This window comes from Pimephales promelas, chromosome 4, assembly GCF_988280905.1.
Source record: "Pimephales promelas chromosome 4, fPimPro1.hap1.1, whole genome shotgun sequence".
NCBI lineage: Eukaryota > Metazoa > Chordata > Actinopteri > Cypriniformes > Leuciscidae > Pimephales > Pimephales promelas.
The window spans coordinates 20,743,227-20,768,593 of record NC_142772.1 but is presented as its reverse complement, the minus strand read 5'-3'; the positions used below and the strand labels follow the sequence as shown (position 1 = coordinate 20,768,593).

General features: G+C 32.9%; 2 protein-coding genes across 4 annotated transcripts; both read right to left on the bottom strand.

Annotated features, from left to right (window-relative positions):
* Window positions 1-515: 515 nt before the first annotated feature.
* snapc4 (small nuclear RNA activating complex, polypeptide 4) lies at window positions 516-13,273 on the bottom strand. Of its 2 annotated transcripts, none has more exons than XM_039662099.2 (25): window positions 12,875-13,273; window positions 12,659-12,790; window positions 12,335-12,375; window positions 12,143-12,242; window positions 11,930-11,952; window positions 11,684-11,827; window positions 11,451-11,576; window positions 11,241-11,319; window positions 11,075-11,156; window positions 10,862-10,963; window positions 10,409-10,481; window positions 10,135-10,299; window positions 9,863-10,013; window positions 9,437-9,543; window positions 8,384-8,478; window positions 8,103-8,197; window positions 6,202-6,284; window positions 5,648-6,112; window positions 5,470-5,544; window positions 3,775-3,940; window positions 3,369-3,439; window positions 3,211-3,276; window positions 2,965-2,995; window positions 967-2,843; window positions 516-895 (listed from the first exon to the last, which is right to left on the bottom strand). In XM_039662099.2, the coding sequence occupies exons 2-25, from the start codon at window positions 12,771-12,773 to the stop codon at window positions 830-832; spliced, it is 4,398 nt and encodes a 1,465-aa protein (XP_039518033.2). In that variant the 5' UTR covers window positions 12,774-12,790; window positions 12,875-13,273; the 3' UTR covers window positions 516-829. The 2 variants fall into 2 exon arrangements, with proteins under 2 accessions (XP_039518033.2, XP_088986231.1); XM_089130105.1 differs by having other exon boundaries at window positions 516-892.
* Window positions 13,274-14,599: 1,326 nt separating this feature from the next.
* On the bottom strand, window positions 14,600-17,635 carry entr1 (endosome associated trafficking regulator 1). 2 transcript variants are annotated; one of them, XM_039662544.2, is made up of 8 exons: window positions 17,343-17,633; window positions 17,112-17,203; window positions 16,477-16,887; window positions 16,058-16,131; window positions 15,790-15,901; window positions 15,609-15,671; window positions 15,261-15,400; window positions 14,600-15,155 (listed from the first exon to the last, which is right to left on the bottom strand). In XM_039662544.2, the coding sequence occupies exons 1-8, from the start codon at window positions 17,380-17,382 to the stop codon at window positions 15,071-15,073; spliced, it is 1,017 nt and encodes a 338-aa protein (XP_039518478.2). In that variant the 5' UTR covers window positions 17,383-17,633; the 3' UTR covers window positions 14,600-15,070. The 2 variants fall into 2 exon arrangements, with proteins under 2 accessions (XP_039518478.2, XP_088986232.1); XM_089130106.1 differs by lacking the exon at window positions 15,609-15,671 and having other exon boundaries at window positions 17,343-17,635.
* Between the last annotated feature and the right edge of the window lie 7,732 nt (window positions 17,636-25,367).

Sequence of the window (25,367 nt, the reverse complement as noted above, 5' to 3'; positions counted from 1 at the left end):
TATCTTTATACTCTTAACCTAGTTTATTTTTTAGGGTCCTAAATTATTTGATCTTATTATTTGATCTCTCTTAACGCATCAATGGGTGGGGCCAAAGATGCGATGTAGAAGTAGGCGTTGATTTGATTCTGACGGTCTTTCGTCGCATGACATCATAAAGATGTGACAAACTTACAAAGGGGTCGTTTTCTGAGCTTAGATTCAATAAAAGATGCTTTAAATTTGGACAAACAAGGACATTTTGAGTTCTGAAACGTACAGGATGTTTTTATAGTTCAATGACCTCATGACAAAACATCGAGGAAAACTCGATTTCTCAATCCATAACCCCTTAGAAAAAAACTGAAATTCCATACTTACATCAAATGGTTATATACCAAAACATTTACTATATATTAAATTTACGATTTACAAAACTGTCAAACTTTTTGATTCTATAAGTTGCACATTATGACCACATAATATAAAAACTTAAAAATATAAATACTTCTAATACAAAGACAAATGACAAGATATTTCACAATTCTCCATAATTTATTCAAGAAACAAGAACAACAACAAAACAAAAATATAAAATAATTAAAAAATAATTTAACAACAGGTCTGTGCAATCTTTTTTTCTCCAAGAAAATTGCCAGGACACAAGCAAAACATGTGGATGGAGTAAAATAAATCAGTGAAACACAGAATACCTGACTGGTTCCTGATAAAAAGTCAGACTGAACAATCTGAAAGTATTAACACTGATGCATAATTGAACAGTATGGATTCTTTATGGATATTGAACAACTGATGAATCCTATGCAACTTGATGTAAACTCCTTTGCCTTTATTGAATGATTCCTGAGAACTGTTTTGCTGATGCTTCGTTTTCATTCATGTTAAGCTCAATCTTCTGAAAGAGAAAAATACATTAGCACAAAAAATATAATAACAAAGGTTCCTTCAATGATAAGCACAACTTACTGCAGCTGGTGGGTGAACTCTTTTTTTCTTCTGTAGTAAAGATAATACCTTCTCCTCCTCCTCCTCCTCATCATCATCATCATCATCATCATCATCATCGTTATCTGTGGATGACTTGCATTTCTCATTTTCAGAGGGGTTTATGGTGGCCAAAAGAGCTGGTAAGGTAAAGCACGACAAGAAACGAGCCTTGAAAAGCAGGTACGCTGGATTTGAGGCAAACCTTTCGGCAATCATTTTGCGGATGGCAGCAACTTGAGCTTCTTCTCCTGTGCCATTTTGATACTCAACTGGAAGACTTTTCACTGCAGTTGTAAGCAGAGATTGTTTAGCCTTGAGCAAAGAAGTCAGTGTTTTAATGCTGGCGGCAGACGGTGGAAGGTAAGGCAAAGACATCTTGAGGTGAGGTATCGGAATTCCACCTTTTCCATTTATCCAATCCTCTACTTCAGGTGACTGCTCAGGAAATATCAAGTGAGGATCGAAGCTCAAAGCATCAGAAGCAGGATTAGGATCAGGGATCAATGGATCATTTGATGTCGTGATTTGAGGTACTACTGATGGAGCGGCACCAAGAGGTGAAGGAGTTGCAATACGAAGTGGTGGAGCTACAACATGAGGTGACGGCGCTACAAAATGAAATGGTGGAGCTACAAACTGAGGTGATGGAGCTACAACATGAAAAGATGGAGCTACAATCTGTTGGGCAGGAGTCAGATGCTGGAGAGGTCTTATAGAATCACAAACGGGTCTTTTGACGGGCAAACTTTTCTGTTGGATGACAGGTGGCAGCTGACTAGTTTTCACCTGAAAGCAGCTATTTTCAGAAACACCACAAGGCTTTACCACTTCATTTGTTGGTCCACTAGCCGAAGCTGGCACAGTTAGGGGAACCGGAAGAATACTGAAAACAGCATGAGATGCACTGGGACCTGTTGATGGAGATGACTGACATTGCCTAACAATGGTTTCATCAGAAGAGGAGTCTGATGAGTTCTTTATGGATTCAACATGAGAACCTCTCTGGTCAACTTTGGTAGGTGCTTGGGATAACATACTTTGGTTCAATACTAAACTTGTAGTCGTTGAAGGAGACACCTGGATGCATGAATTATTACCTCTGGGGCTCATAGAAGAGGAAGTATTTTTGGTCAAGCTGGAGGCATTAGAGACCGAAGAACTTCCAAAGCCAGGATTGACAGAGGAAGGAGCAACAACAAGGGCAGATGACGATGGGTATAAATTGGTTACGGTGAATGGACGAGTGCTGCTATTTTGCAGGGAATTGTTCGGCACGTTCAGCATCTGGTTGCTTGGGACAAAACCGGTGGGGGTAAGAATCCAGTTTACTGGCTGTGCCTGCAATGTAATGGTCGGAAAAGCAACGTTTTTGCTTTTTGTTTGTTTCGGTGACCCTTTTTTTGTGTTTTTAACTTGAGCTTCTTTCATTCGGCCTTGGGCCTTCTCAGTAGGTTTGCGAATGCGTTTCATAGATTGGATGCTGTTTGAGTCCTCTACACTTGGTGATTGGGACGTTGAGGTTGTGATGGGTTGCGCTGGACGAGTCTGTTGTAGTAGCGGTAGAGGAATCTGTGATACAGCTTGCGGTGGTGACTGTGATAGCAGTGATATTTTCTGTCCTTTAAGCATTAGAGGTTGCACTGCCTCCTGCATGTTTGGCTGTGCAATGACAATATTGTTGGAATGAATTAAAGCAGCAGGCAAAGTCTGCCTGTCTGGCAAGTGGAGAGGGTCAAGATGATGAACTGGCTGCAGGGGAGGTGAATGTTGAGGAGGTTCTGCAGGTTTCTTGTGTTCAGCTCTCTGGTTTGCTTCCTGAAGCATCACTGCCACTGTTTTAGGAGGATCTACATAACCTTTGGAACGACAGATTAACATTATGCATGTTTTAACGGAAATAACTGGAGCTTTTTGGATATTGTATTTTAGCTATTTTATTTCAATACTTTACAATGGATAAACATAAAACTGAGATACCTGTTCTCGGCTTAGATATAGCAATATGTTTCTGGAAAAAGATGGCACAAGAGAGAACAATTGACAACACTGACAGAACACTAATCTTCGAGATATTAACTTAATCATAAAAAATACTGCATCCTTTTAAGCATATCAGAAACAAAGCAGGGCTGCCCCTAATTAGAAAATTCTTAGTCGAAGGCAGTCCTAAATCAAAATAAGACAACTATGCTAATAAATGTAAGATGCTGGATTAATAAATACCTCAATGCCTGTCTTTTCCTGTATTTCAATGACTTTTCTGCAACCCTTGACATCTATGTGAAAAGCCTGTTTTCAGACATAACACAAAACCATGCAAAACCCTGTAATCTTTGTTTCTTTTATTTCATAATAAATGTTGGCAAAGATGTTAGGCTTACTTTGATGAAAAACAAAAGCACTGATGTCTTTTGGAGAGGGATGTCGGCTGCTTTTATTCCAACAATATCACCTGTAAAGTGATTATTGATAAATAACAAATAAATATATAAAAATAAATAACTGACAACAAAACATCTGCATTTAACTAAAAAGGCGAAACTCCATCAAAAAATGATATCCCTATTATATCTGAGGTCACTAAAACATTGCTTTAACATCACTTTAAATATTGGTATCATTATCCAGTAATACGCCAGACAAGTCATTTCAGAAGACGTGCATGTTTGATTAAGAAATACAAATTAAGGTGTTTTTTTTTTTTTTTTGCAAACTCCATGCAGTCCTGGTTTTAACTAAACCACATATTTTCAGGTGTTTTGTCAAAAGTGAAACAAGGGTCTGTACCTTTGCAAAATGTGTTGTCTTTCAGTGGTGGAGGCATGATCACATTACCAATCCATGGGGTTATAGCTTTCAGGAGGTCATTTTGAAGGCTGGACATGTCCGGAACCACCCTTCTTTTATTTTTATTTCCTGGACATCCCTGGACTTTCGTTTTATTTTCCGGACTCTAAAGAGTTGATAATCAATATAAAGTCAATATAAAGTATATATATATATATATATATATATGTATTGTAAATATGTTTTACAATTCGCCTTTGGCTAAGCCACGCCCTAGAATGTAGATTGACCAATCACAGCGCAGCCAAGAACGAGCTCCCACAGAAGTCGGACACTTTTTCACAGCGCTCCATTGACTTCCAACACATGCGTCTCATGTTTTTGGTCTCGGCAGGTTATTACGTCGTAGATTTATAAAAAACATGGTTAAACGTTGTGCCTGGGGCATTTGTAACACAGATACGCGTTTCCCAGAGAGGTTGGAGGGGTGTGTCCATTTTTTCCCTTCCCAAAACAGAGAAATCAAATCCTGACAAGTGTCGTTTTTGGACGTCCTCAGTCAGCTAAACCACGCAAAGATCAACAAGCACATTTTTTTTTACTTCTAACCTTACTGTGAAGTTAGACCGTTTTATAATGTTTTAGTCTGTTTGCTCTGCAATAATGATTATAGAGGTGAATAGAGACCTACCCTTCTTTGCATGAACAGTGTTGCTCCCTGATTTTGTTAGTCCCAGCCTCCGTCTTGATTAGTAGGATCTGCGGTGGTTCATGTTTTGACTGTGACCGGTAACGTTATGCTTTTGCCTCTATTTGGGTGCCTTGTTGTTTCTTGCGTTTCACCTGTATGTCTTGAATATAGCCTTCGAACGCATATTGCAGCCCCCTTTGCCAACTTCTATCGGACACTTTATTTGCTGCTTTATAAAAGTTTGATAACATTTCATCAGGAAGAGCTGTTACAGCATAAGCCATGCAGAGCGCAGATGAAGTTTAACGGATGTAGCAACAGTAACTAAGGGGGGCGGGGCTTAGCCAAAGGTGAATTGTAACCTTCAATTATATTATTCAGACTTAATTGTTAGTTCATCCCAAAAATGAAAATTCTGTCAGTAATTACTCACCCTCACGTTGTTCCAACTCCGTAAGACTTTCTTTCATCTTCGGAACTACGTGAACAAACTCAAGACATACAAATAAATAAATAAATAGTTGAATAAAGTCGTTATTTTTGTTGTTGTTTTTTTTTTGCACACAAAAAGTAATCTCGTCGCTTGATTAAGCCCACTTAAGATTGAGCCACTTTAGTCAGAAGGACTATTTTAACGATAACATTAATAACTTTTCTGGGCCGGCAAATTTCAATCCCATAGAAGCCTCTGATCCAGCTCTCAGATTTTATCCAAAATATCTTCATTTGTGTTCTGAAGATGAACGAAAGTCTTGCGGTGTTGGAACAACATGAGGGTGAGTAAATACTGACAGAATTTTCATTTTGGGCAGAACTATCCCTTTAAGACTGTTAAGGCAGAATACTGTCTTTTTAATACCATACTTATTTTTTTAAGGTTACCATATGCTTGTGTGTTGGCAAGTGCCAACAATTTTTTATTATCTATAAACAAATATTAATAATGTAATGGACGTATGGTATTTACTATAAATGTAACATCTCTGTTAACACGTCTTTATTACCGATGCTTCCTTCCACTTCATGAAGTGTTTAATATCAATCCCCGCCACCTTGATCATGGCCTTCTCATCGTCAGTCTGCATGCATGAAAAGAAATTCATTTTACAAAGAAGAACTGCAGAACATATAAATCTACATTGATCTGCAAAGAAAAGAGAATGAAGAAAGTAAATATCTTACCTGTTTCTGCAGAACAACAGGATTCATACCCACATAAGTTCTTTCCATGTTTCCAAAACGGTTCAGGATGGTGTTGCGCACCAAAATGGATCTGACTTTCCGACACTTGCTCTCCTGTGATTGAATGCGGCCTAACCCAGATTTTTTAGTGGATTCCTGTAGTTCCTCCTCGTTGGTGGAAAGACGGACCCACGCTGTCCTGAGAGTTCCTTGAGGAAGAAGCAGTGTGTTCATAGGTATCCATTTCTTCATTTCTGGCTGTACATAGTGCTTTCGTGGTATTTCCACATCTTTGACTAAGGGAAGATCTTGTTCATCATCAGTGTCCGCATACTTCAGCGATTTTTCATCCTCAGAGCTGGAGAATACTTCCATTTTAATTTTTCTTCCCAACACTTTTCGTCTTTTTGTTGTTTGTTGTCCTGTCGATCCCTTCCTTTCTCTTTTTATGCCTTTATTTTGACTCTAAACAAAAAGATAACAACAGTGTGTATGAATATTCATAATATTTATTCTTGCTGAATGCTGCAAGACATAAAGAAAAATGAACTTACAGGTTTTGTCATTAATTTCCACTTGTTCAGGCACTGACAGTCAACCCGGTTTGGGATCTCTGAGGCAATCTTACTCCACTTGCCTGGAAAATTATGATGCACAATTGATAGACAATTTAGAGTCTTTAGGATGCAGTATGGATACATTTTGTTGGCCAAAAAAGCAATACAAGTGATTAGAGCTCTTTTGAAGGCTGGCAGTCTCTAGATTGAAAATAACTATTGTCACTGTGAGGTTGTCACACAGTGTCAAATCTGCAATGTTCACACTAAACATGAACCAATTAGCAGTGAGGTCAAAGCTTGACAAATAAAAAATTTTTATTTAAGTTTTTAGAAAAAAAATTCTCTTTGCACGAGTCTTGAACTGGCCTTGGTGTAATGGTCATTTGTTATTTAGATACAGTACTGTTCAAATGATTATGGTCGGTAATATATATTTATTTTTTTAAAAATCTCATGCTCACCAAGGTTGCATTTATTTGATCAAAATACAGTAAAACATTAATATTACGCAATTTTGGACCAATTTAAAATCATGTTTTTTTTCCTGGTTTCATACATTTCAAAATGCATTTTTTTCTTGTGATGACAAAGCTGAATTTTCAGCATCATTATTTCAGTTGTCCTTCAGAAATCATTCTAATATTCATATTTAGTGCTCAAGCTAATATATTTGTAAATGTATTTTTTAACAAGGTCTATTTATTTATGATTTTGTAATACACAAGAAAAGAAAACACAAAAACCAAACTAGTACAGAATATACAGTCAAAAGTATCAATTACATTGTAAAAAAACAAACATTCTATTATCATCTATTACACATATTTTGGGACTGTATATTTCAACAAATGACAAAAAGGGTTGCCAGATTGCATGCATGTCTGGGTAGACCCTATGAAGAGAGAGTATCTTATTTTTTCTATTGCATGATCTCCTCATAATCCAATGAAAAGTGGGGGGAATGGGGTCTTTTAATTTAAACAATACTAATCTTCTGGCAAGTAGTGTGCAAAAGGCCAACTACTTAGGTGTAGGGCTGTCAAACGATTAAACGTGATTAATCGCATCCAAAATAAAAGTTTGTGTTTACATAATATATGTGGGAGCACTGTGTATATATATATATATATATATATATATAAACATAAATACACACACATGCACGTATATTTCAGAAAAAAAAATATTATATCTATATAAAATATTTATAAATAAAATAAATTATATATAAATCTATATACAGTAAATACATGACAATATTTCTTAAATATATACAAGCATGTCTGTGTATTTATATATATATATATATATATATATATATATATGAAGAGTTCAGATGCAAAAGCCTCTAAGTGCCATTTGAAATTTTCTTCTAAAATGATCATTTTTATCAAGCTTGTATATTTAAGTTCAGTAATTTCACTTAAATGGGAATGAAGATTACCTATTAATTGTCATTTAAGTGAAATCACTGAACTTAAATATACAAGCTTGATAAAAATGGTCATTTTAGAAGAAAATTTTAAATGGCATTTAAAGGCTTTTGCATCTGAACTCTTCATATATAATTATACACAGTGCACCTACATATATTATGTAAACACAAACTTTTATTTTGGATGGAATTAATCGCGATTAATCGTTTGACAGCCCTACTTAGGTGCATGTTCTGTGCTGTGCCACATAATATAGCAATAAAAATAGATTGGTCTATTTGTAATCCTATTATTTGTGAAAATGCATCAAAAAAGATTTCCCAACGTTATACAGACTTGGGCATGTCCAGAACATACGTAAATTGCTCGCAGGAGCCTAATTTGTTAATGTATTTAAAAAAAAAAAAAAATTGTATTGACCTCAAACAAAAAAAATTAAATAAAAGGGAAATCACTTACCAACACCATATTTCTCCACCATCTGTTTTAGTAGTTCCACCTCCTCTTCACTCCAAGGCCCCTTTTTCACATTCTCCTGAAGACAATCCAAATACCTGAGTGAGAAAAATATTCACATTTACATATCAGGTACCGGTTGGCATAAACATCTTTTAAACCGTACCATTTAGTGCACGAGTCAATCCAGCAAGTTCGATTTATGAGTTGAGATGATTTCAGGGACGTTATTTTGAAACATTAGTTGCAGAGCATAAATGTATTTTTTCTGAAATGTGTCATACCTGTCACGACAAGCACTGTCGGTCCTGCCTGGCACTTCTGCTTTGATTTTCCCCCATTCTCTGGTGCCATACTTTGCGACAGCATTTCGCAACATCTGATATGAGAGCAGTAAGTCAAATTAGTGAACGTGTGATTTAATCAGGAACAGCAAAAAGACATGCATGTGTGACTGCAACAGATATTAAAACTGAAACATTGTGTCCAGTGATAGAAAAGCCTATGTTTCTAATTTATTAGAGTTCCTACACATTATCCATTTCAAAATACCACTTTTTTCAGACCATTATATTTAACATAAATGGTTCATACTGCATTATTTTTAGCATTATATAGATGGTTTCATGATCATCTAGCAGCAAAGTAAAACTAATTTAGATAATCGTTCGCTCCTTTATCTATTTAGTGTGGTTAAAAAGAGACTCACTTATGGTGAAGACAAGCAGTTGCTTGAATACATTCAGTCGTGTTCAACAATCACAAAAAGGATCACTAAAGTTTGGCCATGATACATTTTAGATTTTAGAAAATTGGATTCAGGCAATACATTGATTTCACGCAGCCACCATTTTGAAATCGAAAGCGAGGCTCAGGTGGGAAGAACCCTGGAAGTAAAGATAAGAAAACAATGCCTTGGACTACCAACCTGAAGCTGCTGCCACGATTTACACTATTGGATGTTAATATCCAATGTAGGATATGTGTATTGTTTGTTCCTGCTTTATTTTTTTACTTTTTGAATTATTTATATTAATTATTTATACATGAATTTCACTGTATATAGTCTAAAATATTAAAGAAATGTATGTACATTTTTAAAATAACTAATTTCTACATTAAACATTCACGACTCTACTGTGATTAAAGGTGGCACTTCCGGTTTACTTACCAAAATTTTTTTCAAAATAACAGCTGTGTGAAATCAGAGTATTGTTTGGAAACTCAGTTTTCTCTTTTTCCCATAGTTATCTAGACCTGGAAATTACTCAAATTCCATACATTTCAAAATACGTAAGAATCCTGATTAAATGAGAAAATTAAACGATGTCCCATACCTGGTCTTCCTCTTTGGACCAGGGACCTTTCTTTAAAGAGGGGTCCAGAACGGACGACCAGCGATAGGCCAGCTGTGATCCATCACGGCCCACCATGAAATATGACACTATGGAGATGATAAATATTACAAATATATGGCTCCTATGATGCACGCTTATTTTCAAAAAATAAACTAAAGTAAACCAGTAATCAATTAAAGCTGTCTCAAAGAACAAATTTTTGCATTTTAAACAAATTGTAAAATATACTATTTAAAAAAAGTGCAAGTTGATGCAAGAACACATGATGTGTGAATGAATTCCTCACAGTTCCCTTATTGGTTTTCTTCTCTTTATAGAATATATAATGTAGATGTATTTTATCACCTATTCTACTTTGAATGTGACTCATCTAATCTGATTTCAGAGTCAGAATAACTGTCTTACTCTGCATGTAAGGAATAAAGTTGCCGATTCTCATTTTTTCAACAAGGTCTTTGAGGATCTGGTCTTCTTCCGGTGTCCACTCTTTCCTTCTGAAGGTCTTCGAAATGTAGCGCTGGTAGGTCTGGAAGCACATGAAGGCCGTTCTGTTTGTCTGGAAGGGAAATAACAAGAAATAGATGTGTCAAAAGACATTAGGTTGAATTGTTAAAAATGAAAAAACCATAATACACAGCATATTAACATAAGCAGGTATTTTGAAAGTGCATGAATACCCCGAGAGCCTCTGCGATTTTGTCCCAATGGCAGCAATTGAATTCTTCTACAATCCCTTTCAGTTTATCAATCTCATCCTGTTTCCACACCGACTTGTTAATGGAGGGGTGCAAAAAGTTCTGCCAGAACCTTTTCAAATCGTCAGCCCGTCTCAAACCTTCAAACTACCACACAGAAACAAGTCCTTTCATGCTTTTAAAATGAGAAATGCATGTTAGAAGATAGAGAAAGATGTATTTGGCTGCATGTCAATAAATAAACTACATAACTTACGTCAATATTTGATATTTTCTCCCAGTCATGATCGTCATATTGACTGCCAAACAGCTGATCATCTTTCAGGGTGCTAAGGTGATATTATTGAGTTTGATTACACATTTTATTGCATAATAAGTACTCTAACATTCAAAAGTTTGAAGTCTGTAAGGTTTTTAAAAATATATTCATATAATGGTAAAGCTGAATTTTCAGTAGTCTTCAGTGTCACATTGGTTTGATGATGTGCATCCCACAAATCTCCATCAACTGCAAGATGCTATCCTATCAATATGGGCCAACATTTCTAAAGGCGAAAGGGGGTCAAACACAGTATTAGTATGGTGTTCCTAATAATCCTTTAGGTGAGTGTATATATATAACCTTAATGACCTTAAACTTTTGAATAGAAGTGTAGGTACAACCTTACAGGCGATCTTCTCTGAGACAAGGTGCTTAAAATGTCCTCACCTTATTTTGTCAATTTCTTGCTCAATTAATTCAATTTGTTTTTTCAACTCCTCTTTTCCCTTCTCCTCAACTCTAGACATCTTGGCGGTCAAATACTCCAGCCTATGAAAACACAGATTGCAAGCTCTCAGAATGTAATAAAAAATAAAAATATACAGCAAGGCCAACAATAACCAGATATTTAGGTTTGCTTTTCCTTTTTCTGGAACTCACTTGGAAAGTTTGGGTTGTAGCATCCTTTTCATAACGTCTTTGGCGACTGCGTTAGACAGCAAAGTCTTCTGCCAAGCCTCCCCTGAAAGACATTACCACATGCTTTATTTTTATAAATAAAAAAAATCTTCAAGTAACAAGAAGCAAGCACAATGTCTTAAAATACATCTTCTAATTTTCAGCTCATCAATCGGTCTGGTCCCGTTAATAAGCTTTTCTTTAGTTTCAGGATTTGCTGGAGGGCCCTGGAGGAAAATAAAAAAAGGATAAATAACTTGAGGCAAAAAAAAAAAATCAATAACGATACTAAAATGCATGATTTCACAGATAACCCCCCAAAAAAATCCAGATTTCCAGTATTACTTTCATCACATACCAGACCAGTGAGTTTGTCTTTAAAGTAAGGCTTCAAGAAGTATCCAAGAAAGAGTTTCTGAGGGGGAAGTCCTTGTGCGGAGGAGCTAGATGTGCTCGGGCCAGAGAGCTGAGCGTTAATCTCATTCTGTTGAGATACAGTCGGATTTGAGTGATAGTGTAATTTAACTCATGCAATCGAGTAGCATGAACACTCGGTTTCAATGAACTACAGCCCAGATGTTTGTTGTTCACCTGTTGCTGTTGATTCTCTTTGAGGAGCCGTTCCAGCTCAGATAGTTTCTCTTTCAGCACCTCCTGATAGACAAGATTCATTTGCAGGCAAGTCTCCACGTTTTGCGGAAGATTCAACTCATCATCATCACTGTCTTCATTACTCTAATGCAAGTAAAACAAGCGTATGCATTTAAAAAAAGGAGAAAATGTAAATAAATCAAAAGCAGCAAAAGTATGAATGAAGGAAGCGAAGAAGTAACTCACAAAATCAGTTTCATGTTCACTGTCTGTTTCACCAAAAAAAAAAAAAAAGTTGATTAGCAGACCATATGATGAAATACTACTGAACTATCGGATTACACATCAAATATTTAAAAGCAACAACCCACTAATTTCAGCAAAGGTGCCCATGGAGAATGTGAAGGTTAATTTGTGATGAAGATTCATTTTGTGATTTATTTAGAATAATATTATTACCCTGCAATACGTCAGCCAGAGCTGCATTAGCACCAAGTGTATTTTCCAACGCCTCAATCTCCCTCTGAATCCGCTGCCTCTCTGTCTCCAAGTCATCATGCTTCAAGAGGGAGTTACAAGCATATTTATTAAAAATATACATTACATTTCTATAGTGTGTTGTATTAACCAAACGGCTTTCTAGATTCTTACCGATCCTTCAATCACAGGAACACTGTCATCAGATTCATCATCTGTCATGGAAATGTTTTGACAAATTAATTCACATGACCCTTCCAGGTAATCACATCATCAACTTATCAATAGACCACTACTGAATCATTTTGTGAATCAGTTTAATCAATTATTAGCTTATAAATTGAACATATAATAGAACAATATATGATTTTATATATTTCCAAGCCGTTTCTCAAGTCCCAGTAAGATGCATATATCTACTAGACAGCATTTGGGGCGTCATGGTTGTGTCAATGTGATGGGATGTCCAAAACCAGTATTTAAGAGACAGTTACTCACCACTGTCAGATGACAGTAGGTCTATGTTGCTGCTGTCTGCACCTAAAGAACTCTCAAGAGCCAAAATCTCCCTCTGGATTTTTTCCCTCTTCGCAAGCAAGTCATCCGATGCCATTTTAGACAAGATGAAACCTGAAAACCCAACTTTTTTTTTAAAGATTACTGGGTCATAGCACTAGCAGCTACACAATTTTCGCCGTGTGGACATGTACTTACATTAGGTTTCTTTTAATGCATAATTCTGCTTCAGTATTGCAGCTCTTCTATCACACAAGCACAATAATAAGTCCAGCTGGGTCCTGTAGCATCACTGCTCGCGTTTTTTAATATCTCTCTCAAATCTAACTGTACAGGCGCATGTTTAAAAAGAGTGCACTTGGGGTATCTGAACTAGATTCACACTTATTACTAAATCGAAATTGTTGCTTTTAATGACTGGCATAATTTACATGAACTAATTCAAACTGTTAAGAATGATTTTCCCGATAAAAGTATTCGTTCATAGAACGTTAATTCGTTATGCGTATGCAAATACGAAGCGCGCGGAAATTGTACGTCATCTTCACTGACGCTTCATAATAAAAGTCCGCCCTTCATCGACCCTTCACCATCGGAGTGCAACGTAAATTAATGCACATAAATGAACACTTATTGCTTTGATATTTAGCATGTTCAAAATACAGTGGTGGACAAAATTATTAGAACGTTACTGGACGCTGTATTAGAACGCTGTTTTTAATGTTTTAAAAGAAGGCAAGGCAAGTTTATTTATATAGCACATTTCATACACAGTGGCAATTCAAAGTGCTTTACATGGAAGAAATTAAAATAATCAAAAGAAATCAGAACAATTAAAACAGTTTAGAATAAAAAAAAATCATAATAATAAAAATATAATACAGCAAATAATTAAATTAAAAGAAGTATCTTCTGCTCACAAATGCTTAATTTATTTGATCCAAAATACATCAAAAACATTGATATTGTGAACTATTTTTACAATTTAAAATAACTGTTTTCTATTTTAATAGATTTTAAGATGTAATGTATTCCTGTGATCAAAGCTGCATCTATTTCAGCATCATTCCTCACAAAATCCTTCAAAACGTCATCCTAATGCGAATTTGCTACTCAAGAAACATTTATTATTACTATCATCTATGTTGAAAGCAGTTAGGTACAATTTCTTTTCAGGATTCTTTGATTCTTCATGCATTGTTTTACAGCATACATGTCTATACTTTTACTTTTGATCAACTTAATGCATCCTTGCTGAATATATAAAGAAAAGTTTTTTTTCTTACTGTTGCTGACCCCAAACTTTTGAACGGTATAGTGTTAACGTTACAAAAGCTTTCTATTTCAGATAAATGCTGTTCTTTTAAACTTCCTATTTCCATTTATCAAATAATTCTGAAAAAAAGTACACATTATATATCCACATCAATTGAATTGACTCTATCTCTCTCTCTCCTCTCCACATACAGCTGGTGTGTGGCCATTGTACAGTGGCAGCTGGCATCATCCAAGTGGATGCTGCACACTGGTGGTGGTTGAGGAGAGATTCCCCGATACAATTGTAAAGCGCTTTGGGCATATTAGGCATACATGCCTAATTTTTCATTCTCACAACTGTTTTCAACATTGATAATAATAATAGATGTTTCTTGAGCATCAAATCATCATATTAGAATGATTTCTGACAGATCATGTGATGTCAAGACTGGTGAAATGATGCTGAAAATTCAGCTTTGACAACATAGAAATAAATTGCATTTTTAAATACATTCAAATAGAAAATTATTATTTTAAATTGTAAAAATATTTCACAATATTGCTGTTTTAGCTGTATTTTGGATCAAATAAATGAAGCCTGAGTGAGCAGAAGGAACTTCTTTTAAAACTTTAAGGTTTTATGATTTACCATCTATTAAATGCAACTTCAGATTAAAAACATCTTTATTAAGTCAATAAAGCGCATTATGAATATAAGGCACTTCATCCAATGCTGATTAGTAAAGTGTTGTTTAAATAAACAATTAACTAAAATGCTGTAATTTAAAACAGCAGAACCATAAAAATCTGTTAATTTTTATAAATATATCAATTTACAATCATGAAATACAAAAACATCTTGTAAATATTATGTAATATAATTTTAAGAAAGGACTTATTTGACAAAAGTGCAAAAGATTTTGAAAATAAACTACTGCAACATAGTGCTCTGATTTTAGTGAGAGAATCCAAGGCACTATTTGGTATCTTTATCTTTTGGGATTATTTGGCTTAGCACACCTCATTTTGCCATTTCATAAAACATAAACATATGTTAATGAAGTTGATGAATACAATAATAAACAATGAAGTACCACAGTGTACAGAACATAATGTTTGGATGTGAAAGGGAAACACTTAATCATGAATCTCTGTGATCTTGTCAATGGAGGTCAATAACTGGGATGCAAAATAGAGCGTCTCTCTTCCTGTCAGCAACTGCCTGTAAACATACACAACACTTTCAGTGCAACGATTGGATTCATTCACATTTCTGACCATTATTAATAGAGAAAAACTCAAACGTAATTGTCATTGTTAACCATACTTGATAGAAGTCTCGGCATCTTGAGCTGCTTTGTTAAGGTACTCATGGGCTACTTGTGCATTGTGTCTCATTGTGGTTAAGGCTGTAGTTTCTCCATTTCTAAGCCTTTCATTTTCACTTTTATATCCTTCAACCTGGCCCTGATAAGAAAACGATAAAATAAACATAAAGGTGGAGTTTTAATTTGAGCAAAAACAGAAGTGAAATAGTCATTTTGAACACAAATGCACACAAAGTTCACAAACATATTTTATAGTAGTATAGTCGTATATACACATATAAATGCACCATTAAAATGTACATAGTGTGCTTTTTCAGTGTGCTTTTGCATAAAGAAAGAAGTCAAACCTGAAGTTGGTTTAGATCTTGTTTCAATTTTGAAATAGTATTTTCAGCCTTGACAGCCCGCTTCTGTATGGGACAACACAGAATTTTAATTTCTCGAGTGCAGTAAGGATAAAACATCTTCATCTTATTTTTTTAAAGCTTAATAAAAAAAATCTGTCATATGAATGACAATGCTTTATACCGTCATTAACTGAAGGTTTTGTTCTACTGACTGCACCATCGTCTCCAAAGCCTTAGCCTCTCTCTCCTCCTGTAACTTCTTGTCGTGCAACTCATCTGTGAGTTGTTCGATCCTATTACAAATTGGAAAGTTTAAAAATAAGGAATGTCTACAGAACTATAGAAGCACTACACAGCAGCAATACTGACACACTTCAGTCCATTAATTACCTCAGAGTTATTGTAATTACTTTGCATAAATACATTACATTCTGTGTAAAGAGCCTTACCTTCTGGAGTCAGTTTCTGATCTTCTAAGGAGTTCTTTGATTTGCTTTCGGAGTAAAGAATTTTCTTCTCTGAGCTAAAACACATTAAAGTCTAAGTTAAATCAGAATGGACAATGGAACAATGCCATCTCTTTTTTACTCTGATGATAAGTTTACTGCTGTGAGGGTGGGACAACCTGTCACTCACATGAAATCGACCAATAGCAAACCACAACGATCCAATCAATTCCAGATGGACAAAATCAAGTCCTGTACGTACGTACTACAGCTTTTCTTGTTCGAGAAGCCGTTTAATTCAAATGTACATCACAATAAGGAAGAAAAGACTTTTATTTTGAAAAGAAGCACCAATTATAATATAACAAACATTCAACTCATGTCATGTGTATGCAGAAATTCACACGATGTACACAACATACCTGTTGAGCATTCTTTGTGCCGATTTCAGCCTTGTTCCTCTTCGAATGGGAAGAAATATCAATCACTGAAGTCTCTTCATCCCCCTCATAGCTTCCTGTGCTTCTTCTTCCTAAGTGGTTCTTTGGCAGGAAGTCAGATTGACCCAGCTCCCATTCAGTCTCATTTGCTTCCCTCTCATCACTGCACAGAGACGATTGCTCAGAGTAAGCGCTGTGATCTGAAGTCCCACATAGCTGGAAGTCATGAGAACCTTCAAATGCTGATGGATGGCAGCTTTCAATCCATGCATCCTCACGTTCACTTTCAGAAGGTTGAGAGACCACAGATGGGTCTGTGAAGAAAGACCCCTTGGTAGCAAAATCTATGGAGGTGTTATAGTCCTGCTTGATGTGGCATACACCATCATATACCTTTGGGAAATCAATCATAGCAAAGCACTACTGAAGCAAAATGGTGTTTAGAAAGTAAATTTGTCCAGTATTCAAAAAACATAATGGCAATTTTTAAACATACTTATGATAGATTGTCTCTGCACCTTGAATTGTTACATGAACACCTAATACATTCATATACATCTAAAAATTTAGAAACTGTTCAAGCAAGGTGACAATGCCTTTGTAATATCCTTCCTCACCTCCGTGTCTTCTGTAGTATAGGGCTGCTGGTTCTTATTTCTGATAAACTCTTTGAAAGAAAATGGATTTAGGTCGTCTTGCTTTAGCTCATCTGAAAGTAAATTCGTCCATGACATTAAAAATAAAGATTTCAAGAATACTCTGCAACCTTTTCAACACAGAGAACTTGTGCTGCATTATTATCATGTTGGTTTATAGAAAGAGCAAAAGGCAAGCAGGTTGACACGTACCATCTTCAATGATGAGCTTTTTCGTCTTGTGTTTGGACATGTTAACTTAAATCAACTTGACTAGACGTAAACTGTCCTGCAGACTGTAACTGCTAAATAACTGAGTTCAACATTACACAAGAATAAGTACTGAAGAACGTAAAATGCGTTCAAAGTTAACGGTTCCGTGTAATTAATGTCAATGTCGATTCTGTTATAAACCTTAATTCGTTACTGTATTTTAGAATTGACAACAATATTTCCAGCAGTTCCTCACGAGCCTGCTTCTGTCCGACAGTGAGCGGTTTTTCTATAGGGAACTGGTACAACATCGCCACCCGTTGACGTGGAAGACACGAGTATTGGGTTGGAGAAAGGCCAGTAGGGGTCATGTTTGAAATGCTGACTCGTGGAGACGTGCTTCATTTTTTTTTTATATTAAATATTAAAAACAATAAAACACGAATAATAACATCGTAATATCCTAATTGTCAACGCATGTACTTGTACTTAATTGTACAAGGTAACAAGGTTTGACAAGATTTTGCAAACATGGGTTTGGCCAACATATTTATTCACCTTTAATTTGTGTAAGTATTTATTAAACATTAGAAGAACATTGATTTACTTTACTTACTTTCCATAAATGTATTATTATATTATGTATTTATTTAATAGCGTGTGTCAGATTTTCATGAATCGCATTTCCGTAAACTTTGTTGTGTAGTAGTTAAGTAAAGTTGGCAATAAATTCGCAGATTCGAACTTCCCGGGTCAATAACTTCTCAGCTGAATGTTGTTAATACACAAATGTCACCTCTTTTTAATCGCAGTAACATAGATAAGCAGCTACAACCTAATTTTCCGCGAAACGAGCTTTCCCTCGCATTGGACAAAATACATTGATCTCTATGCGCAGGCGGCCGAAAGACAGATCCTAAGGGACCGTCTGCAAAGTGCAAAACCCGAAAAGCTTTACTGCGAAAACAGTCGATAACTTCACTGTCACACACGACAGTGTCACCAAATTCAGTTTACACATCACTGTTGTCCCATTGTTTATACTACAACACTTAATTTGGGGAGAAAACATTTTTGCATAATTTTTATATTTATTAAAAAAATTCAATAACTTCACTAATATACTGCATTGTTGCCAAATTAAGTTTTCACATCACTGCTACCCTGTTGTTTATACTACAATACTCATTTAGAGAAAAATACATTTTAAATTGTATATACTATTGAAAATGAATAATTTTTATATTTATTAAAAAATATTCAATAACTTTGCTGTAGTTCACTGTATTGTTGCCAAAATTCAGTTTACACATCACTGCTGTCCTGATAATTACTACAACACTTATTTTGGAAAAAATATCTTTAATTGAATTTACAATTGAAAATGTATAATTTGTATGATGTTTATGAAAAATATTCAATAAGTTCACTGTAATCGACTGTATTGTTGCCAAATTCAGTTCACACACCACTGCTGTCCTGATGGTAATACTACAACACTTATTTTGGAGAATTTTTTTTTTTAATTGAATGTACAATTGAAAATGTACAATTTCTATGATTCTTATGAAAAAATGTCAATAACTTTACTGTAATTTACTGTATTGTTGCCAAATTCAGTTTACACATTACTGCTGTCCTAATAATTACTACAACACTTATTTTGGAGAAATAATACAACTTTAATTGAATATACAATTGTAAATGTATAGTATTTATGTTTTTATGAAAAATATTCAATAACTGTGCTGTAATTGGCTGTATTGTTGCCAAATTCAGTTCACACACCACTGATGTCCTGATGGTTATACTACAACACTTATTTTGGAGAAAAAAAGAACATTTTAATTGATTGAAAATGTACAATTTTTATGATTTTTATTAAAAATATTTAATAACTTTACTGTAATTAGCTGTATTGTTGCCAAATTCAGTTCACACACCACTGACGTCCTGATGGTTATACTACAACACTTATTTTGGAGAAAAAATAATATTTTAATTGAATATACAATTGAAAATGTATATTTTTTAAAATTCTTATGAAAAAATATTCAATAACTGTACTGTAATTAGCTGTATTGTTGCCAAATCCAGTTCACACACCACTGATGTCCTGATGGTTATACTACAACACTTATTTTGGAGAAAAAAGAAAATTGTAATTGAATATACATTAATGAAAATGTAAAATTGTTATGATTTTTATGAAAAAATATCCAACAACTTTACTGTAATTATCTGTATTGTGGCCAAATTCAGTTCACAAACCACTGATGTCCTTATGGTTATACTACAAAACTTATTCTGGAGAAAAAATAAAATTTTAATTGAATATACAATTGAAAATGTACATTTTTTATGATTTTTATGAAAAATAGTCAATAACTTTAGTTTAATTTACTGTATTGTTGTCAAATTCAGTTCACACACTGCTGATGTCCTGATGGTTATACTACAACACTTATTTTGGAGAAAAAGTACAATTTTAATTGAATATACAATTGAAAATGTACATTTGTTATGAGTTTTATGAAAAATAGTCAATAACTTTACTGTAATTTACTGTATTGTTGTCAAATTCAGTTCACACACCACTGATGTCCAGATGGTTATACTACAACACTTATTTTGGAGAAAATAGAATATATTAATTGAATATACAATTGAAAATGTACATTTTTTATGATTTTTGTGAAAAATAGTCAATAACTTTAGTGTAATTTACTGTATTGTTGTCAAATTCAGTTCACACACCACTGATGTCCAGATGGTTATACTACAACACTTATTTTGGAGAAAATAGAATATATTAATTGAATATACAATTGAAAATGTACATTTTTTATGATTTTTGTGAAAAATAGTCAATAACTTTAGTGTAATTTACTGTATTGTTGTCAAATTCAGTTCACACACCACTGATGTCCAGATGGTTATACTACAACACTTATTTTGGAGAAAATAGAATATATTAATTGAATATACAATTGAAAATGTACATTTTTTATGATTTTTGTGAAAAATAGTCAATAACTTTAGTGTAATTTACTGTATTGTTGTCAAATTCAGTTCAAACACCGCTGATGTCCTGATTGGTTATACTGCAACACTTATTTTGGAGAAAAAGTACAATTTTAATTGAATATACAATTGTAAATGTATAATATTTATGTTTTTATGAAAAATATTCAATAACTTTACTGTAATTTAGTGTATTGTTGCCAAATTCAGTTTACACATCACTGCTGTCCTGATGGTTATACTACAACACTTCTTTTGGAGAAAAAGTACAATTTTAATTGAATACACAATTGAAAATGTACATTTTTATGATTTTTATGAAAAATAGTCAATAACTTTACTGTAATTTACTGTATTGTTGCCAAATTCGGTTCACACACCACTGATGTCCTGATGGTTATACTACAACACTCATTTTGGAGAAAAAGTAAAATTTTAATTGAATATACAATTGTAAATGTATAATATTTATGTTATTATGAAAAATATTCAATAACTTTACTGTAATTTACTGTATTGTTGCCAAATTAAGTTTACACATAACTGCTGTCCTGGTGGTTGTACTACAACACTTATTTTGTAGAAAAAAAGACAATTTTAATTGAATATACAATTGAAAATGTATAACATTTATGTTTTTATGAAAAATATTCAATAACTTTCCTGTAATTTACTGTATTGTTGCCAAATTAAGTTTACACGTCACTGCTGTCCTGATGGTTGTACTACAACACTTATTTTGTTGAAAAAAGACAATTTTAATTGAAAATACAATTGAAAATGTACAATTTTTATAATTTTTATGAAAAATATTCAATAACTTTACTGTAATTAACTGTATTGTTGCCAAATTCAGTTCATACACCACTGATGTCCTGATGGTTATACTACAACACTTATTTTGGAGAAAAAGTAAAATTTTAATTGAATATACAATTGTAAATGTATAATATTTATGTTATTATGAAAAATATTCAATAACTTTACTGTAATTTACTGTATTGTTGCCAAATTAAGTTTACACATAACTGCTGTCCTGGTGGTTGTACTACAACACTTATTTTGTTGAAAAAAGACAATTTTAATTGAAAATACAATTGAAAATGTACAATTTTTATAATTTTTATGAAAAATATTCAATAACTTTACTGTAATTGACTGTAATGCTGCCAAATTCAGTTTACACATCACTGCTGTCCTGTTGGTTATACTACAACACTTATTTTGGAGAAAAATATTTTTAATTGTATATACATTTGAAATTGTTCTATTTTTATGATTTTTATGATCAATTTTCAATAAGTTTACTGTATTGTTGCCAAATGCAGTTCACACATCATGTGCTGTTGGTAATACTACAACACTTATTATGGAGAAAAAATTCAATTTTAATTGATTATACAATTGAAAATGTACAATTTTTATGTTTTTATGATCAAAATTTAATAACTTTACTGTAATTGACTGTATTGTTGCCAAATTCAGTTTACACATCACTGCTGTCCTGTTGGTTATACTACAACACTTATTTTGGAGAAAAAAATACAACTTTATTTGATTATATAATTGTAAATGTATAATATTTATGTTTTTATGAAAAATATTCAATAACTTTACTGTAATTAGCTGTATTGTTGCCAAATTCAGTTCACACATCACTGCTGTCCTGATGGTTATACTACAACACTTATTTTGGAGGAAAAATATTTGTAATGCTATATACATTTGAAATTGTTAAATATTTATGATTTTAATGATCAATATTCAATAACTTTACCGTAATTCACTGCATTATTGTGGAATTAAGTTCACACATCACTGCTGCCCTGTTGGTTATAATTACTTTTTTATTATGAAAAATAACAAAGATGAAAAATAATAAATGAACAAAGATTTCAATGTGTTATAAACTACAATACTCTTTAACACCATAGAACTTCAACTAATAAATCCTTTATCACATAATGCAATCCTACATCAAAATAATAAGAAACAAAAGAATCAATCACATAACACATTTCAGAATTAGACAAACAGAATCTCAGGAATTAACACAACAAAACAGAGCAAACAAACTTACATTGTCAGGAACACATAAACTCTTCAAAGGCTCTCATTAGGAGAGAAAGGAAGGACAATCTGTTTCCATTGCATGTGCCACACACCAACACACCAAACAATAGTACCTTATCACTCATTAAGTGCACCTGAGGAGACTTAGCTCCTCCCATGATTGGCCATGTCATGTGATCCATAGGAATTCTCAACACTCACTTTGCAATAACATCATACAAAATAAGTGTTGTAGTATAACCATCAGGACATCAGTGGTGTGTGAACTTAATTTGGCAACAATACAGTAAATTAGAGAAAAGTTATTGAATATTTTTCATAAAAATCATAAAATTTGTTCATTTTCAATTGTATGTTCAATTAAAATTTTGTTTTTTCTCCAAAATAAGTTTTGTAGTATTACCAAAAGGACATCAGTGATGTGTAAACTGAATATGGCAACAATACAGTAAATTAGAGTAAATTTCTTGAAATTTTTTCATAAGAATCATAAAAATGTTACATTTTCAATTGTATATTCAATAAAAAAATTATTTTTTCTCCAAAATAAGTGTTGTAGTATAACCATCAGGACATGAGTGGTGTGTGAACTGAATTTGGCAAAAATACAGCTAATTACAGTAAAGTTATTGAATATTTTTCATAAAAATCATAAACATTTTACATTTTCAATTGTATATTCAATTAAAATTTTATTTTTTCTCCAGAATAAGTGTTTTAGTATAACCATAAGGACATCAGTGGTTTTTGAACTGAATTTGGCAACAATACAGTAAATTACAGTAAAGTTATTGAAATTTTGTCTAAAAATCATACATTTTCAATTGTATATTCAATTAAAATTGTACTTTTTCTCCAAAATAAGTGGTGTAGTATAACCATCAGGACATCAGTGGTGTGTGAACTGAATTTGGCGACAATACAGTGAATTACAGTAAAGTTATTGACTCTTTTTCATAAAAATCATAAAAATGTACATTTTCAATTGTGTATTCAATTAAATTTTTTTCTTTTTTCTCCAAAATAAGTGTTGTAGTATAACCATCAGGACAGCAGTGATGTATAAACTGAATTTGGCAACAATACACTAAATTGCAGTAAAGTTATTGAATATTTTTCATAAAAACATAAATATTATACATTTACAATTGTATATTCAATTAAAATTTTACTTTTTCTCCAAAATAAGTGTTGTAGTATAACCATGAGGACATCAGCGGTGTGTGAACTGAATTTGAAAACAATACAGTAAATTACACTAAAGTTATTGACTATTTTTCATAAAAATCATAAAAAATGTACATTTTCAATTGTATATTCAATTAAAATATTCCTTTTTCTCCAAAATAAGTGTTGTAGTATTACCAACAGGACAGCAGTGGAGTGTAGACTGAATTTGGCAACAATACAGTAAATTACAGTAAAGTTATTGAATATTTTTCATAAAAATCATAAAATTGTACATTTTCAATTCTACATTCAATTAAAATTGTATTTTTTCTCCAAAATAAGTGTTGTAGTATAACCATCAGGACATCAGTGGTGTGTGAACTGAATTTGGCAACAATACAGCTAATTACAGTAAAGTTATTGAATATTTTTCACAAGAATCATAAAAATATATATTTTCAATTGTATATTCAATTAAAATTGTCATTTTTCTCCAAAATAAGTGTTGTAGTATTACCAACAGGACAGCAGTGGAGTGTAGACTGAATTTGGCAACAATACAGTAAATTACAGTAAAGTTATTGAATATTTTTCATAAAATTTATAAAAATACATTTTCAATTGTATATTCAATTAAAATTGTATTTTTTATACAAAATAAGTGTTGTAGTACAACCACCAGGACAGCAGTTATGTGTAAACTGAATATGGGAACAATAAAGTAAATTACAGTAAAGTAATTGTATATTTTTCATAAAAATCTTAAAAATATATATTTTCAATTGTATATTTAATTTAAAAAAAATCTCCGAAATAAGTGTTGTGGTATAAGCATCAGGACATCAGTGGTGTGTGAACTGAATTTGGCAACAATACAGTAAATTACAGTAAAGTTATTGAATATTTTTCATAAAAACATAAATATTATACATTTACAATTGTATATTCAATTAAAATTGTCTTTTTTCTCCAAAATAAGTGTTGTAGTATTACCAACAGGACAGCAGTGATGTGTAAACTGAATATGGCAACAATACAGTAAATTACAGTAAAGTTATTGAATATTTTTCATAAAAATTATAAAAATATATATATTCAATTGTATATTCAATTAAAGTTTTATTTTTTCTCCAAAATAAGTGTTGTAGTATAACCATCAGGACAGCAGTGGTGTGTGAAATGAATTTGGCAACAATACAGCTAATTACAGTAAAGTTATTGGATATTTTTCATAAACATCATAACAATTTTACATTTTCAATTGTATATTCAATTAAAACTGTCCTTTTTCTCCACAATAAGTTTTGTAGTACTACCAACAGGACAGCAGTGATCTGTAAACTGAATTTGGCAACAATACAGTAAATTACAGTAAAGTTATTGAATATTTTTCATAAAAACATAAATATTATATTTACAATTGTATATTCAATTGAAGTTGTATTATTTCTCCAAAATAAGTGTTGTAGTAATTATCAGGACAGCAATGATGTGTAAACCGAATTTGGCAACAATACAGTAAATTACAGTTAAGTTATTGACATTTTTTCATAAGAATCATAAAAATTGTACATTTTCAACTGTACATTCAATTAAAAAAAAAATTCTCCAAAATAAGTGTTGTAGTATTACCATCAGGACAGCAGTGGTGTGTGAACTGAATTTGGCAACAATACAGTTGATTACAGTGAACTTATTGAATATTTTTCATAAACATCATACAAATTATACATTTTCAATTGTATATTCAATTAAATA